Source organism: Bos mutus, chromosome 1 (genome assembly GCF_027580195.1).
Source record: "Bos mutus isolate GX-2022 chromosome 1, NWIPB_WYAK_1.1, whole genome shotgun sequence".
NCBI classification, from domain to species: domain Eukaryota; kingdom Metazoa; phylum Chordata; class Mammalia; order Artiodactyla; family Bovidae; genus Bos; species Bos mutus.
This window is the reverse complement of record NC_091617.1, coordinates 63,439,441-63,456,081: the sequence shown is the minus strand read 5'-3', so window position 1 is coordinate 63,456,081 and position 16,641 is coordinate 63,439,441. Positions and strand designations below refer to the sequence as shown.

The 16,641-nt window shown below is 43.6% G+C and overlaps 1 protein-coding gene across 4 annotated transcripts in view; it reads right to left on the bottom strand.

Moving 5' to 3' along the window:
• PLA1A (phospholipase A1 member A) overlaps window positions 1-15,241 on the bottom strand; it is a 42,296-nt gene extending 27,055 nt beyond the window's left edge. The window contains exons 1-5 of one of the 4 annotated variants that reach the window (XM_070369939.1): window positions 14,848-15,241; window positions 6,112-6,313; window positions 4,180-4,357; window positions 3,547-3,655; window positions 1,937-2,038 (exon numbers count right to left, since the gene is read on the bottom strand). In XM_070369939.1, coding sequence (XP_070226040.1) covers window positions 1,937-2,038; window positions 3,547-3,655; window positions 4,180-4,357; window positions 6,112-6,313; window positions 14,848-15,025 — 769 coding nt within the window. In that variant the 5' untranslated portion in view covers window positions 15,026-15,241. The remainder of the gene's footprint in view (window positions 1-1,936; window positions 2,039-3,546; window positions 3,656-4,179; window positions 4,358-6,111; window positions 6,314-14,847) is intronic. The other 3 variants (XM_070369940.1, XM_070369938.1, XM_005905434.3) reach the window with 3 other exon arrangements.
• Between the last annotated feature and the right edge of the window lie 1,400 nt (window positions 15,242-16,641).

The window sequence follows — 16,641 nt, the reverse complement described above, 5'->3', positions numbered from 1 at the left end:
GACCTAGAATGCCTCCTTGCCCATCATGTCAGGTCAGTTCTACCTCCATAATATATTTTGAATCCTTCTGCTTCTCTCCATCTCTACTCCCACCACCTTTGCCTCAGCCACTATTGCCCCCTCATCCAGGCCACCACTGCAAACACCTTCCAAAGGGCCTTCCTTTACTGCCCACCTCCAGTCCACGCTCTGCCCAGCAGAGTCATCTTTTAAAGGAATCCAAATCGCTGCCCTATTCTCATTGATCAGAGAATAAGATGTAAACTCCCTGCCATGTCCAGTCTGGTCCTGCTCCATTTTCTCATCACATGACTCACTGCATGCTAACTACATGGTTCTCCTTCCCGCCCTCACCCACCATAAGGCTTTCATTTTGGCTGTCCTCCCCATCTATAATGGTCTTCTCCCAGCTCTTTCCAGTGCTGGCTCATTCTCATCCATGAAATCTCACCTCAAACATCATCTCCTTGGACGGATTTTCCTCAATAATCCTATCTGAAGTAGACCCCACACCCCCTGCCAAGTCACATACGCTTCTCCCATATCCCTCATTATCATAATCACGAGGTAGAATTATCTTGTCTATTGACTTGTATGTAAGCTCCACTAAGGCAGGGCCTTTACCCATCTTCTCCCTACTCTACAGTACCTAGCCTATGTTAGTACCAAATACTTATTTATTGAACAAATCAGTGAACAAATGCTTTCCCTATTAGCCTGAAAGTTCCATGTGGTGCCCTGTGCATTGCAGTATTCTTAGTGCCTGCTACATAGATCAATCAAGACTAACTGAATAAATGGAAGTTATTTTTTTATCAAAAAAAGAAAAACTTTTTCTTTTATCATATCAGGTAGTGGCTACAACTTTGAAGGGGACTGAGAGGCCTAGGAGAAGTAAATAGGGACCAATGGGTCACCTATTTAGCAAATTTAGGAACATAAAGGGCTAACATTGCTAATTAACATGGTTAATTAACTTAATAACTAAGCAGAGGGCTATGGACTTTGTTTTCTTATCTGTGGAATGGAGGTGGAAGAGAGGGTTGAGTTATATGACTACATGAACTTCTTCTAGAATCATGAATCTGTGAGTTTGGGATGCTAAAAAGGCTTCTAGCCAAATGAGACATGGTTGTTTCTCAGTTGAATTGCAAACTCTCGTGGTCAGAGACAGATGTAATTTTTTCTTGTACCCAACACCCTGAGCACAGGGCCTGGCACTAGACTCTGTGGGCATTTGACATTGAGTAGAAATGAGGAGAAGGCAATGGCACCCCACTCCAGTACTCTTGCCTGGAAAATCCCATGGACGGAGGAGCCTGGTGGGCTGCAGTCCATGGGGTTTCGAAGTCAGACACGACTGAAGCGACTTAGCAGCAGCAGCAGCAGAAATGAGGAGGAGTGCCTGCTGGTTATGATAGGTTCAGAACTGGGGGTTCTTGCCTGTGTGTCATTATTGGAGGCGGCAATTCTCACTCTTCACTGGACTGAGGGCTGGCCTCATCTCCTGGGAAGGATAGAAGTTCTGACAGGCTTGAGCATCTGCCCCAGGAGTGGAATGCCCCAGTGTCCCCGGGGCAAGGCATGTTCACCCTGAAAAAGCAGCCTGAGTTTCCTGTGTGCCTGCCAGGCAGAAGTGCCCTCAAACACTACCTCAGATGCAGCTTAGTGTTGAATCAGAGTGAGACTCATGACTAAACAGTTTTGGTCCACAAATGAGAATCCTTCTGTCTCATGCTGGCTAAAAATAAAATCATTTCATCTCAGTCCCAGAGCAAGATAGGGCTGGAAGAGACTTTTGAGATCATGCTGATAAACTCCTCACTGCAATAGAAACTCAGAGGGGAAGAAGTCTCCTCCTAGGGCCACTCCGATAAATGTCCGCCTCTTAGCCTCTGCCCTGTGCTCATTCGCCCCCCCCACCCCCCAAGCTCACTGTCTGTATCTGTGTGGATGGCTTCCACGAAGAGGGCATCCCCAGGGTCCAGACGCTCCTCCAGGCTGGCTCTGGTGTACTCTGGTCCAGCGGGGTCCAGGCCTGCAAGGACGGACATGTGAGGGGCCCTGTCATCTCAGCCACAAGAACTCTTATGGATCCACTGCACACCTACATGGGCAACCCTTATTGTTCAGATCAGAATCCCCCAACAAGGACCCAAAGGTGAGAGAACTAGCTCAGGACTACCTTTCCCAGGGAACCCTAACCTGTTGAGTAGAGAGAACTCTAACTTCTTCATGACCCAGTTCCTCTGGCTCTGAAATGAACTTGCTAACTCCGACCATTTGGCAAGGGTTAATGTTAGTAATATTTATCCTCATGTAGTAACAACAATGGCTGTAATGTTTTGAGTAGCTACTATGTGCCAGGCCTTGTGCTGGGCAACTTCACACATTCTAGTCCTTACAACAACGTGTGTGCATGTATGCTAAGTTGCTTCTGTTGTGTCTAACTTATTGTGATCCCATGGACTGTAGCCCACCAGGCTCCTCTGTCCATGGGATTCTCTAGGCAAAAATACTGGAGTGAGTTGCCATGCCCTCCTCCAAAGGTATCTTCCTGATACAGGAATCAAACCCACATCTCTTATATCTCCTGCACTGGCAGGAGGGTTCTTTACCTCTAATGCTACCTGGGAAGCCCCTTTACAATGATAGAGTGAAGTAAATATTACTCTCTCCCAGCCTTACCTTGGATCCCTCCCTATTCCACCCAAAAAAGCAGACTGTGAGACAAGTATGTAAAGTGCAAGTAGCTTATTTGGGAGAAAATCACCGAAAGCATGGACTTCCCAGCTGGTGCTAGTGGTAAAGAACTCGCCTGTAAATGCAGGAGACATAAGAATCACAGGTTCAATCCCTGGATAGGGAAGGTCTCCTGGAGAAGGGAATGGCAACCCACTCCAGTATTCTTGCTGGGATAATCCCATTGACAGAGGAGTCTGGCGGGCTACAGTCCACGGGGTCACAAAGAGTCAGACATGACTGACTTAGCATGCACACACAGAAAGGATCATGAGGGAGTGGAAAAAAGTCAGAGAATGAAAGACAATTTAAATGAATAGACTATCACTTTGAGTCTCATCCCACTGGGGTCTCCCTGCAGGACTCTGCAAAACACAACTCAGAATTGTCCCACTGAAGTGCCAGGAAGCCAGAGTATTTACCATACAGCTCTGGCTCCTTACTGATTGAGGGTAGTTCCTGAAGCATAAAATTCCCAGCACTGTGCAACTATTTAGAAACACTGTGTAAAGGTGATTTCCACAGTGGCCAAGGAGATAGGAGCTGTTACAACCCATTTTAGAGTTGTAGAAACTGAGGCTCAGAAAGAAATAGGTGGCCTCTGACACTGACACTAGAGATCATGCAATAACAACACAATACCATCTTATCCAAAATGGCCACAATAGGTAAATTTTAGTGGTAATCAATGACTTGATCATAAGAACAAAGGCCCAACACACTTCCCTCTGCCTGCCTTAGCAAACGCTCTTCCAGGCATGTTCTCTCTCTCTAAACCGGAGAATGGTCAGGGAAGAATGTTACCTGTGATCCGTCCCAGCTGTCCATTGTAGAAATGTCCTACCATGCCCCCTACATGGGCCCCCAGGCTGATGCCGATGATGTGGATTGAGGACTCTGACACACCCAGCGCCTAGAACAGGCATTTACAGTGAGTTACATTTGGGCCACCCCAGCCCCTGACCTTACAAGGGTAACAATTTTCTCCGAGGCATCAGAAGCAGAGGGTCTTGGGCACGACATACCAGCCACACATGCTCTGGGGAGAAAGTGCAGAATCTCACCGTGTTAATCACTTGCCCTCTCCCTGGGCTCCCCACCTGGACAACCCATTCACTTTCCTTTTGGTGCCCAAGGTGTGTGAGACATGACCACAGCCATTTCCTCCTGAAAGCATAGAAGGGCCAGCTATCAGCACCCGCTATGTAACATGCAGTGGCCCATCTTACAGAGGAGCAGCAAGAGGCTCAGAGAGGTTCAAAGCCCCCCTGAGGTCAGCACAGTAAGTGGTAAAGGTGAGATCTGAACCAAAGACCCACAGACTACCGGTGGCTCTGCTTCCTCTCTAAAGCTCCTCCTCATGTGTTATTTCTTTCTTTCTGAGCTCTCGCTCCCCCATAAGCAGCCAGAACTCACCCTAAGCTCGTCTACACCTACCAGGAGTTTACGGAGGAAACGAGAGATCTCGAGTCCCAGCTTAATCACATTTTCCACGGCTGAGAAATAGGCAGCTGTGGAGCCATACACCCAGTCCACAGCAATCACGTTAGCATCTGCTGCCCGCAGAAGGGCATCGATGAATCTATCAATCCAGGAAGGCTTTGTTCCTAAAGCCCTAGATGTGGGGCCAAGAAAGGATAGGAAAATTATCTTCCAAGTCAGTATTCATCGTCATGGAAATTACAATGACGTTTCTATAAACAGAACAAATCCAGAGGAAAAAAGTCATGTGTGTGTGGGGGGTGGAGGGAGTATGAGCACTAAATCCTGCAGCACTTTGAGCATAAGGAGGACATAATCCTGAAGTTAGCAGGGCTCCTGCTTGCACATGTGGAGCCTGTGGGTAAACTGTAAAGAGGTACCTTTGTTCCAGGTGGATGTAGCCTTGGGCCAGGGCTCAGAGCTCAGGTCAGAGTTCAGCCCCACTGGCCCTCAGTCAGGTACCCTTGTGCAATGCATAAATCACATGGACCACATGTGCTGACCCTGCTTGTGTTACTCATGGGAAAGAAAAGACAGCTTTGTGTATTACAGTTCAAGATTTGCAATCTTAATTCTCACTCTATAATAGAGACACCTTCCTTGGGGATGTTTCCATTTACTTGCTCATGCATTCACTCTTCATGCAACAAATGGACCAGGCAATGTGTTAGGTGCTTTCTGAGAAATAAAGAAAAATGAGATATATTCTTTATTATTCTAGAACTTAGAGTATAATAGGACTTTTCTAGGAAAAGAAGAAGAGGAAAATTTTCAGAAAGCTTTCCTAAGAGATTAGGAATGGGAAAGAAGTCTTCTCCATGGCACAGAGCTTGCTCATGTGGACAGAGGAGCCCAGCCCGGGTGTACACCAGGGAATATGGCCTGAGGGCATCTGGAACAGACAGCACAGCAAGGCTTCAGAGCTCTCCAGTCCATCAGCTATCTCCAGGTCGCAGGCGTCTCTGTTTGTACCTTGGATTGTGGCTGAATGCAGGATTTGCCAGAGGAGACACTTTGGCCCAAGAGTGGGAAGGAATGCCTAAGGGAGGATGTGGCTGGGACCCTGGGATCAGGGGTTTGAGAGGCAGGGAGAACCTAGCCAGAGATGAGGAAGCAATTATCCTTTGTGCAGTGCCTCACTGTCCACCTCTTCATTGGGTCTCCCCCCAGTTTCAGTAGTTCTAGCTACTGTTTCACCGTATTCTCTCCCTTTCTCTTCCCAGCAACTTTTTACTGTTTTTGGCATTGTCAGTGAATTTTGGAGAGAAGATGCTGGAAGGAAGGATGGTGATTGATTTGGGAGTCAGAGACTATATATTACAACAAAAGTTGGACTGTGGATCATCAAAGAAATTGAAGAAGTGTGTAGTATCTGAGAAACACTAATCTCTGGGAATGATGGAAGTTTCTTGGGTTGTGAAACCCAGGTAGAAGTGAAGAAGAGGAAATAAAACCCTGGATAAAAACACCATGATGTTACCCCTGAGCAATTGCACAAAGCCTGTGACCTCACTGGCTGAAATGAATCATGCAACCCACACTTGAGGGAGGAAAGGATCACTGAGACCATTTTTACAACCTCCCTTTTATTCAGGCATGGAAATCGAGGCTTCATGTGCTACTTATCCTGGGTCATTCTTATTTACTGTTTGAGAGTATATAGATGAGACTTAGCAGAGGAATAACATATGTGACCAATAAGAAAGAGCAACACATTGTGTGTTCGTGTTGCTATGAGACCTCTTCAATGCCAGCAGAAGGTGAGCAAGGGGACCTGTGACAGGCAGTGAATCCATTTCTCCTCTTGCTCCCCACTAACTTCCTGTGGCATGAGGGTCATTTTCTAGTTCCTAGCAGAGGTGATCCTACTGGTTGGTTGGCTCCCACCTGAATCCATGGATAACTAGCTTGGTTCCTAGAGTGGCATTGAAACCAGAGTTTTGGATGTCACTACTTTCTTCCACTAGCTGCCCACAGCTGGGATCCAAAGGAGTGAAGAGGAGAAACTGGACTTTGAGATTGGTGCCTCGGAGGAGATTGGCATTCTGGAAGTCAGTGCAATTCGTCTGTGGGGTAGGAGGTGCATCCCCTAGAAGAAAAAACAAATAAAACCCAAGAAACTTCAAAGGTGAGGTCATCTGTTCTTAAAAAGAAGAAAAGTGCTTTTGAAAGGAAGAAAGAAAGAAACAGGGGCTTTCAGGGATTGATCATCAATCAGCAAGTGTAACGACTTATTTATTAAAGGCATCACTTCTATAACCAAAATCTGTGACTATTTTTCACAGATTTTTTCTTATCTTGTGTAAAGATAAGATACCAGAGAAGAATAAAATATTCCTCAGCTAGAGAAGATTAAAGGCCATGGTGAAATGGATATTGTCATGGGCTAAATTGAGTCCCCTTCCCCCCATAAATTCATGTGTTGAACTAACTAATCCTTAAAACCTCAGAATATGACTGTATTTGGAGACAGAGTCCCTACAGAGGTAATTACATTGAATGAAGCCATTGCGTGTGTGCTCAGTCATGTCCAACTCTTTTGCAACCCCATGGACTGTAGCTCGCCAGGCTCCTCTGACCATGGAATTTTCCAGGCAAGAATACTGGAGTGGGCTGCCATTTCCTTCTCCAGGGGATCTTCCTGACCCAGGGTTGGAACTGGCGTCTCCTGCCAGGCAGATTCTTTACCACTGAGCCACTTGGGAAAGCCATGAAACCAATAGGGTGGGCCCTTATCTGATATGACTGATGTCCTTAGGTGAAGAGGCAATTTGGTCACAAAGAAGAAAGATGACCTGAAGACATATGGACTAGACAGCCATCTCCAAGCCAAACAGAGAGGCCTGGAATGGATCCTTCGCTCAGAACCCTCAGGAGGAACAAACCCCACCACCACCTTAATCTCAGACTTGCAGCCTCCAGAAGTGTGAGAGGATAAACTTCTGTTGTTTAAGCCACCTGTCTCCGGCACTTTCTTACAACAGTCCTGGATAAATAATACAGTTTTCTGAAAAGAACCCTGGGCTATAAAATAAGCAGTTGCCCTGGGGACTAGGCTTACTCTGGTCTGTTCATCCCATCCCAGAGTGATCACTTCTCACTAATCACCTTTTGTCCTTAGGAGCAGTCCGGAGCCACTCCAGAGCCTGCAGTGCCCAGCACATGGCTGCCCAGATGATAGAGAAGGCCTTTAATGCCCTCTATTGTATTGTATTATATTGGACGTGCCTTCCAACAGATACCTTTAAATAGGATATTTTATAGTCAAGGTCACTGAAGGGCCTTCTACAGTACTGAACTGAAATGGCAGCATACTGTAACGCCTGCACCCCAGGGAGCTGAAAATCTGACCTATCTTTAAGACCCAACAGTCCGCTCTCATGCCTGTGATAAAGAGGGGGGCCTCTAACGCCCAGCTGTCTTACAGAAAGAGACTGGCAGGAGCCACAGTGCATATACCGAGTGCCCACAGGGCCCCAATCCTGGTGCTGTTAGCAGTGACCTCACATTCCTACCACAGGACAAAGCCATTTGCAACATCAGAAGGCAGGTCTAGGTTGCAAACTGATTTGCACAGCCCTCTTCACAAGGAAGACAGCTCTCTCAGGTTTCTGGAATAGTTCTCTGCCTTCAGAGGTAACTGGGGAGCATGTACGGAAGGCCTGTGGATCTGCAGTGCACTGGGCATTGGTACTGTGAGCAGAATGTGGGCGCCCCACCCTTATAGCATGCCACCAGTAGTTTCCTCACCTCTGCATCTCAGCCCCAGGCCTGGTCCCCGAGTCCCCTTGCATCTCCCTTCTCACCAGCCAGATCTCGGACACCCCTGCAGTGAAGCCCACTCTGACAGTACAGGCCCCCAGGCTCCTCTGCCTGTGGCAACTTGTGCTCCTATGACCCAAGATAGACTTGTCATGACTTGACCACCTCATCTGCCTCCCCTACTTTTGGAAGAAAAGATGAAAAGCCTCCTCTTGAACAGGAGACCTGAACCACATACATGACTGCATTGCTCTATTGGTCATGTAGTAAACATAGTTTGTCACAGAGCAAGGCCCAACAAGCATCACAGAATCAACATATTCCAGACAATGTTATCTAAATAAGTGGCAATAAAAATTAGAAATCAATAACAAAATTATTTAAAGATACATTTGGAAATTGTAAGTTTAATTCCCTTTTAAGTAATGAATGAGCTGAATAATCACAATAGAAATTAGAGAATATTAAAAGCTAAAGACGATAAAACCAATACAATATCAAAACGAGTTAAAGTAGCTAAAACAGTACTAGACTGATAGCTATTAATGTAACCTTAAATGCAAATATGAGAGGGAAATGGGGAAAGATACAGATCATGTAAGTTAATCTTGTAAGTCAGAAAATTGAGAAAGAATACTACAGCAATTCCAAATAAAATGTAGGGAAATAAATGCAAAGGAAGTAATTAAAATTAAAGAAAACAATGAATAAGAATGTCATCAAGAGCAATCCAGCCCATGCAGTTGCTCAGGTCCACCTTCCTGGAGAGATGTGACACTTTGCTCTCTCCTACCCCCAGAAAAATGGTAAGTAAATCCTCAGAACAAAATATTCAGAATTAAACCATTCTCACTACCTACACTGGTGCCACTTTGGTTTAAACCACCATCATTTCTCAAAATTATGTGGCCTGCAATGCTTTTCCTGCCTTCATCCTCTTCAGCCTATTTGCAGCACAGTTGCCTGGAAAATCCCATGGACGGAGGAGCCTGGTAGGCTGCAGTCCATGGGGTCGCTAAGAGTCAGACACGACTGAGCGCCTTCACTTTCACTTTTCACTTTCATGCATTGGAGAGGGAAATGGCAACCCACTCCAGTGTTCTTGCCTGGAGAATCCCAGGGATGGGGGAGCCTGGTGGGCTGCCGTCTCTGGGGTCGCACAGAGTCAGACACGACTGAAGCAACTTAGCAGCAGCAGCAGCAGCAGCTAGAAAAGTAAACTAAATCATGTCACATCTCTGAGTAAAAGCCACCAAGGCATTTCATTCAGAATAAAACCCAAAGTCCTAACAGTGGAAGAAAGCCCTAAATATCTAGACCATCCTCCTGAGGAGCCTTCTCCTGCCCCACTATTGCTTCCTCTTCCAGCCACTGTCCTCCTAGCTCTTCCTCACTCTACACAGGTTCCTGTTGGAGGTTCTATGCGCTGGGCATTCTTTCTGCATGGCATGTCTTTCTCCAGACATCCACGTGGCTAATTCCCACTTCTGCTTTAAGTCTTTGCTTGTCAAATGTCATCTCCTTTCCTCTAACCCCCATTTAAATTGCCATCTGCCTATGTGCCTGAAACAAATGGCTCAGCTGGTAGAGAATCTGTCTACATACAGGAGACACAGGAGACGCAGGTTCGAGCCCTGAATCAGAAAGATCCCTTGGAGGAGGAAATTGCAACCCACTCCAGTATTCTTGCCTGAAAAATCCCACGTACAGAGGAGCTTGGTGGGCTGCAGTCCATGGGGTCACAAAGAGTCAGACACGACTGAGCAGAACACACAGACTAAGTGCCTCACCTCCATTCTCTGAATCTTCTTTATCCTGATTTATTTTTATAGCAATCATCACCCAATCAAGTTTTTATTTACCAGTTTATTATTAAATGTATTGCTTATTAATTTTCCCACATTAGAAGATATGTTCAAAGAAGGAAGAGATTTTATCTATTTTGCTCACTCTACTGCCTAGAATAGTACTTGCCACATGGAATAAATACCAAAAAGTAGTTCTTTGAACAGGATAATAAACTAGATGTTCTTAAAAAAATAAGATGTACTTTTGATGCTGCTGCTGCTGCTAAGTCACTTCAGTCGTGTCCGACTCTGTGCGACCCTATAGACGGCAGCCCACCAGGCTCCTCTGTCCCTGGGATTCTCCAGGCAAGAATATTGGAGTGGGTTGCCAGTTCCTTCTCCAAAGTATGCATGCATGCTAAGTTGCTTCAGTTATGTCCGACTCTGTGTGACCCCATAGATGGCAGCCCACCAGGCTCCTCCATCCACAGGACTCTCTATAAGACATAGTAAAAAGAGGGAAGTCACAAATAAATAATATAGAGAATTAAAAGGGGATGTAAACACAGCAAATTTTTTTAAACCACAAAGGAGCATATTTACACCCATCCAACAGTGTAAAAATACAGATGTTTTCCTAAATTGATAATTTCCTAGAAAAATAGCTTACTAAAACTTAGTCAAGAAAGAAAAAAAACAGAAAACCAAATCTAAAGCTGTAGCATAAAGGAACTGAAACTGTAGTTTTAAATCTATTCATCAAAAAACTATATTAGGACAGATTTCACATAGAAATTCCACCAACAGGTCAATTCCTATCTTACTATTTCAGAGAATAGAATAGGAGAGAAAGAATCCAAACTCATTCTATGAAAATAGCCAAAATGTCAAAACTGGACAAATAAAGAAGGAGAAAGGAAAACTAAAGGCCAGTTTCACTATTGTACATAGACATAAAAACCCTAGATAAAATATCAAATCCTTCAAGGGTAACAAGAACTAAAAATACATTATGGCCAAGCAGGGTTTAGTCTAAGAAATGAAAAGATGGCTTAACATTAGAAAATATACTAATGTAATTCACATGTGAACACATTAAAGAAAAAAAAAAACATATGCTCAACTCAATAGATGTAGGGGGAAAAATGATAAAATTTAGTATCCAGTACTCCTTAACATAAGAAAGGAAGGCTATCTACCAAAAGCCTATAGCAATGATTATACTCACTGGTGAAATGTTAGAAGCATTCCATTTGGAACTGGGAACATGAGAATGTATGCTATCAGTGCTTCTATTAAATATTGGACTGGAAGTTCTAGTCCTAGCTAGTAAAACAAGATAATAAAATAGGATAAAAGTTATGATGTTTGAAAAAGGGGAAAAATTGCCAATATTTGCAGATGATAGAATGAAACTATTCAGGGACTTCCCTGGTGGTCCAGTGGCTAAGACTCTACACTCCCAGTGCAGGGGGCTGGGTTCAATCCCTGGTGTGGGAACTGTATCCCATATTTCTCAATTAAGAGTTCACATGCCACAGCTGAGACTCAGCACAGTGAAATAAATAAATAAAAATAATTTTTTTTTTAAAAAAATTAAACTGTCCATCATTCAAGACTATGGAGCATGGCCCAATGAATCATGCTCAGATACCCTCTCCCTGCATGCACCAAAGTGTAGTCACAGATGAATACCCAAAAGAGACAGAGAGAAAGGGACATAGACAATCTCAAATGTAAAAATAATATCTCCACGAACAAGAACAGAATTGCAAAATGGTTCTGGGTTTCAGGTCTGGGAGAAGGCAATGTTTGTAAGCATTCAGGTTTGTGAGGTTTGAGGGGTCCAAAGTGCTCTGGCAGGTATAGAGAAGACCCATCTGTGGCCAGCAATGAAGAGAAGGACTCCCCAGCCCGGGAAAGGAAACTAAAAACAACACACACAGAAACTTTTTACTGGGGCAATAGCTTTATTGAGGAAGATAGATGGAAAGACAAAGCCTTACTAACAGAAGCTGAAACAACCCCGCCCCTGCCCCCAAAGGAGAGAGGGCGAAGATGGGAGCTCAGGAAGGAAGACACAGAGACAAAGAGAGACTGAAAATTAAAATGAAACTAATCTATTGTGTTAGAAGTCAAGGTAATAGTTACTTTTGGAGCAGTTGTGATAAAGATGGGATACAGGGAATGGGTTTTAAGAAACGGGTGATGTTTTCTTTCTTGATCTGGATGATCATTCTAAAAACTCATTAATATGTGTTTTAATAATCTGTATTTTTTGTATATATGTTGTATTTCAATAACAAATTTATTTTTTAAAAAGCTTGCAAACAAATATATAAAGACATCAAACATTTACAAAGATTGTCAATGAGTGAATCATTGATTCAATCCAGGTGAAATAAAGTTTAAAAAATTGTTGACAAAGGTTTAAAATGAGTAAGCTGAGATTATATACAAGGATAAACATAAAAACAGAGCATAGGAAATTATTAAATAAAATAGGCATAAGTGATAAGATATACAGTAAAAAAAAAGCTAATTAGAAATTGGAAATGAAAAGGTCATTGAAATAAAAATATAATCAGTACACTATTGTCTAGTACAGAAGAAGTCAAAGAAGCTTTTTAATATGAAAGTGCAGTTAAAAAGTACAGGCAACACATGGAGAGGCTCCAACATTTATCTAGTGGCTGTTCTCTAAGGCAAGAGGATGGGAAAAAAAGCTGTGCTGCAAATAATTTTTTATAACTAAAAAAATATATGATTTCTCTAATCAAAAGTTATACTCAGGGCAATGAGCAAGATTTTTTTTAAAAAATGCATCTATACTAGACAGGTGATAGTAAAACTGCAGAACATTAGGTATAACAGATATTCTTAAACATTCCCAGACAAATGCATTGGAAAACTTAATAGCAATGAAAAATATAATTTCCTGAAACTGAATCAGAAAGAAATAAAAATCCTAATAAACCTATTAGAACCAAAAAAAAAAAAATTGAATTGGTAATCAAGAGTCTTCTCTCACCATAAAATGTGCTAGATCCAGATGGTTTTATTTGAAAAGTCCACAAAACCTATAAATCATAAATAACCTTTATCTTATATTGGGTTGGCCAAAAGTTCATTTGGATTTTTCTGGAGGCTAGAATTAAAAAACCCAAAGAACTTTTGGCCAACCCAATATAAAACTATTTCATAGAACAAACTTATTTCCTGCAGTTATAATCATCTTGGAAAAGGAAATGGCAACCCACTCCAGTATTCTTGCCTGGAAAATCCCATGGAGAGAGGAGCCTGATGGGTTATAGTCTACAGGGTTGCAAAGAGTCAGATATGACTGAAGCAACTTAGTAGCAGCACCATCGTGACCAAAGAAGGGCAATAAAAGAAAAGAAAACGATAGATAAGTTTCCTTTATGAATAAACATACAAAATAATAAATATATGCAAAAATTAAAATAAATGTTGGCAAATAAAATTCAACATCATATTTAAAAATACCCCATGGGAATAGGAAAAAAAAATACCCCATGACTAAAAGATTTGCCCCTGGTGATCTTCATTTAAATACATAGAGTTTAGAAGAAAATATGAAAGATTATAAGAAGATTGCTTAAACAAGACATCAGAGACACAAATTGTAATAAGAAATAAAAATTAAGGCAATAATGTTATACTGCTTTTCCTATGAGATTGACAATACGAAAAACATTTGATAACATTAACAAAGTGTTGGTGGAGAGATGGGGAAACAAACATGCCCACATACTAATCAACAGTTATAACTTCCTTACAAGGCACTTTTTCTCACATTCATCAAAAATGTATAAGATATACATCCTTTTAGATCTAGTGTATAGTATATAAACAGCCACACAATACAAGATACATGATCACTTTATACACACACACACACACACACTCACACACACAAATATATGACTGAGTTAGGGAAAAAGCACACATAAAGCTGGCTTCCCTGGTGGCTCAGATGGTGAAGAATCCACCTGCGGTGCAGGGGATCTGGGTTCTATCTCTGGGTCGGGAAGATCCCCTGAAGAAGGAACTGTATTCTTTATTGGAGAATCCCATAGACAGCCCTGGCAGGCTACAGTCCATAGGGTTGCAAAGAGTCAGACACAACTGAGTGATTAACACACACACACATATACACACACATAAAAGTAAGTAGACCTGTTCAACATCACCCAGTGAGGCAGGGAAGGGGTAAGCAGTGCTGCAAGGGTGCTATCAATCATGGAAGCTTTCCTGGAAGATGTGAAGAGCAGAAAAGGTAGTATGAGCAACTGCAGGCAGAAGGCAGACAGACACGTTGTAAAGCTGGGGAATGAGAACTAAATATCTTGTGGAGGTGACAGAAAAGCAGTCAGCTGTTGAGGGCAGGGGAAAGGGAGCTTTCTAAGGGTGATGCCACTGCTGGTCAGAGAAGGGGATCTTCACTCTTCCCGGAATGTCTACGCCATAGGAGAGTTTAGATTTGCTATATTAAGCAAGGGAGAGTGGTGGGTGGGGTTTTCACATCGGAGGGAAATTGTACTAAAGGTTGCAGGTCATCTGTGGCTTAACAGACTAATTATCATAGTCCTACCAGGTGGGATGACAAACCTGAACTTGAGTTGGGTCAGCAAGATTAGGAAAAACCTCTAACAATCTCAATGAAAAAACCGTTGTTAGTTTGGAAAATTTTTATTTTAAAAGTAAATACATCTTGGAACAGTGAATATGTATAGTGTGAAAATGAATCATATTTTGGAGTTAATTGCATTTATTTCCTTAAACTCTTCTTGTCTTGCGCAAGGTGAAAAGGAGTAATGTAGATTTTAGAAAAATGAGTAAAACAGCTTGAAGAAGTTTAGTTTTTATGACTTAAGGACGTGCCATTATTCCCCTTATGATTGAAGGTTTTTTCCTCCCTCTTTTAAATTCATCTCAGGAGAGGACTTACAGGGGACCTTCCAAAGGTTAGTGCTGCATAAATAGATGGCGTGAAAAAAACAGAATTATTGACTGAAAGAAGTTTCACCCAAGGACCCGTTCCCCAACTTACCTGTACTTCCAACACTGAGCCACAAAAGGAGGCCCCACAACCAGAAACATCTCTCCCAGAAGTCTGGGGGCATCACTGAGCTAGAAGTCTCAGAGCTGGGGTAGAACTGACCTCTAATGACAAAGAGATCGCATAACCCAGCCTCTCGCCAAACACCCACTTGGGTCTCACTAATCATTAACTGGCGTCATGACCTGTAAAAGGAAACTTTCCCTCTTTGTTTAACTTACCCAGTTTTTCTGTTTCTTCTCAATGAAAATAAATAGTTTTTTTTTTTTTTTTTAAGGCAAGGGACATTGAAACACACTGTCTTTCCTCTCTGAACCAAACATCATCAGGAAACAATTTCCTGCACCTCTCCCACTTCCCATTATAAAATGTTAGTAAAACCCAAGGCAGAAGTCTTTCATCTCTAAGCAATCACAAACCCTCATTGTCCTGGAGTCATCTGTGGATATGTTTATTCCCCTAGAAGGACTCTGAACAGCTTGAGGGCAAAGACCTTCTGTTTTCATTTTTCAGTCCCCAGTGCCCAGCACAGAACTGAGTCAACAATATGTGTTTAGTGTACATTTACCAGAAAGAATGAAAGAAGATGAAACTGGCCTCATAGACTACTATCCTTAACAGAATCTTGAGGCTATAAGTAAGTCCAACCTCTAAGAAGAGATGTTCAGCTTCTTAAATTCACAGATAAAGGAACCAAGAAATAGAGAACGAAAATGACCTATGGAGAGGAGATGGTGCTGCTGGAAGTGGCAGAGCTGGCCTGGAACCAGGGTGTTTCCAGTGTACCGCTTGGCCTCTTCATCCAGAGGAGCAGCAGAAACCACAGAGTGCTCGCTCCGGACAGCTCAGGGAAAGGGGAGGCACGGTGCTTGCCCAGCACTGCTGAAACTGCAGCACGCTGCTGTGAGGCTGAAAACCCGCCAACAGGGCAGCACGGAACAATCCGGACCACAGTTCTGTGAGGGGACTACTATGTACCTATAGCTTCAGGGCACAGAGGGCTTATACCCTGCAGAAGCTCATGCAGAGTTGGGATTTGAAGCAGGACAAGCTGGCACAAGGCCATGCCCTGAACCTCTGCACCAACAGGCTGCACCAACCAGTGCACCAACAGGCTGTGCCAGGGTCACCCAAGACGGGAATAAAATGATTTTGGAGGAGCCAGCCTTCGCTTCCCCTCCTGTGCATGATCCCACTGCTCAGGGGCTGCAACCATTGGGAAGCAGAGTGGCAGCAGACAGGGCAATACTGGTGTCAGAGACCAAGCCAGGTGTAGAGGTCTAGGTCCACAGAGAAAAAAAGCCAGGGTGGGACTAGATGTATAAGAGATTTATCGGGGGTAACATTTGTGAAGAATAGAAGATGGCAGGGAGAACCTTGAGACCCTGCAGCTGATGGAGGGCTGGCATCTGTGAAGAAAGAGGACTGCTCAGGAAGTCCTGGAATACTGCCGGTTCCTAGACTGTCCTGGCCAAGGCCACGGGGAAGCCTCAGCTGAAGTCTCAGGCTAAATAGCAGCCTGTCTCTTATGAGAAGGAGCTATGTTAGCAGCCCTGCCCGGCTCAGTCACCAGTTGGGGATGGTCTCTGCACAAAGACGAGGGGAGATTCAGAAGGGCAGCAACTGGGACCGTGAATCGGTTAGGTTCCCCAGAGCAGGAGATGGAGGACGGCGTTCTAGTGGACACCCCAGCACGATCAGAGCCGGTCACCAGGCCAGTGGTCCCAGTTACTCCAGCACAGTGTTCCCTGTGCAGCATCGGCGCAGCTCACGTGCAGAGAGCAC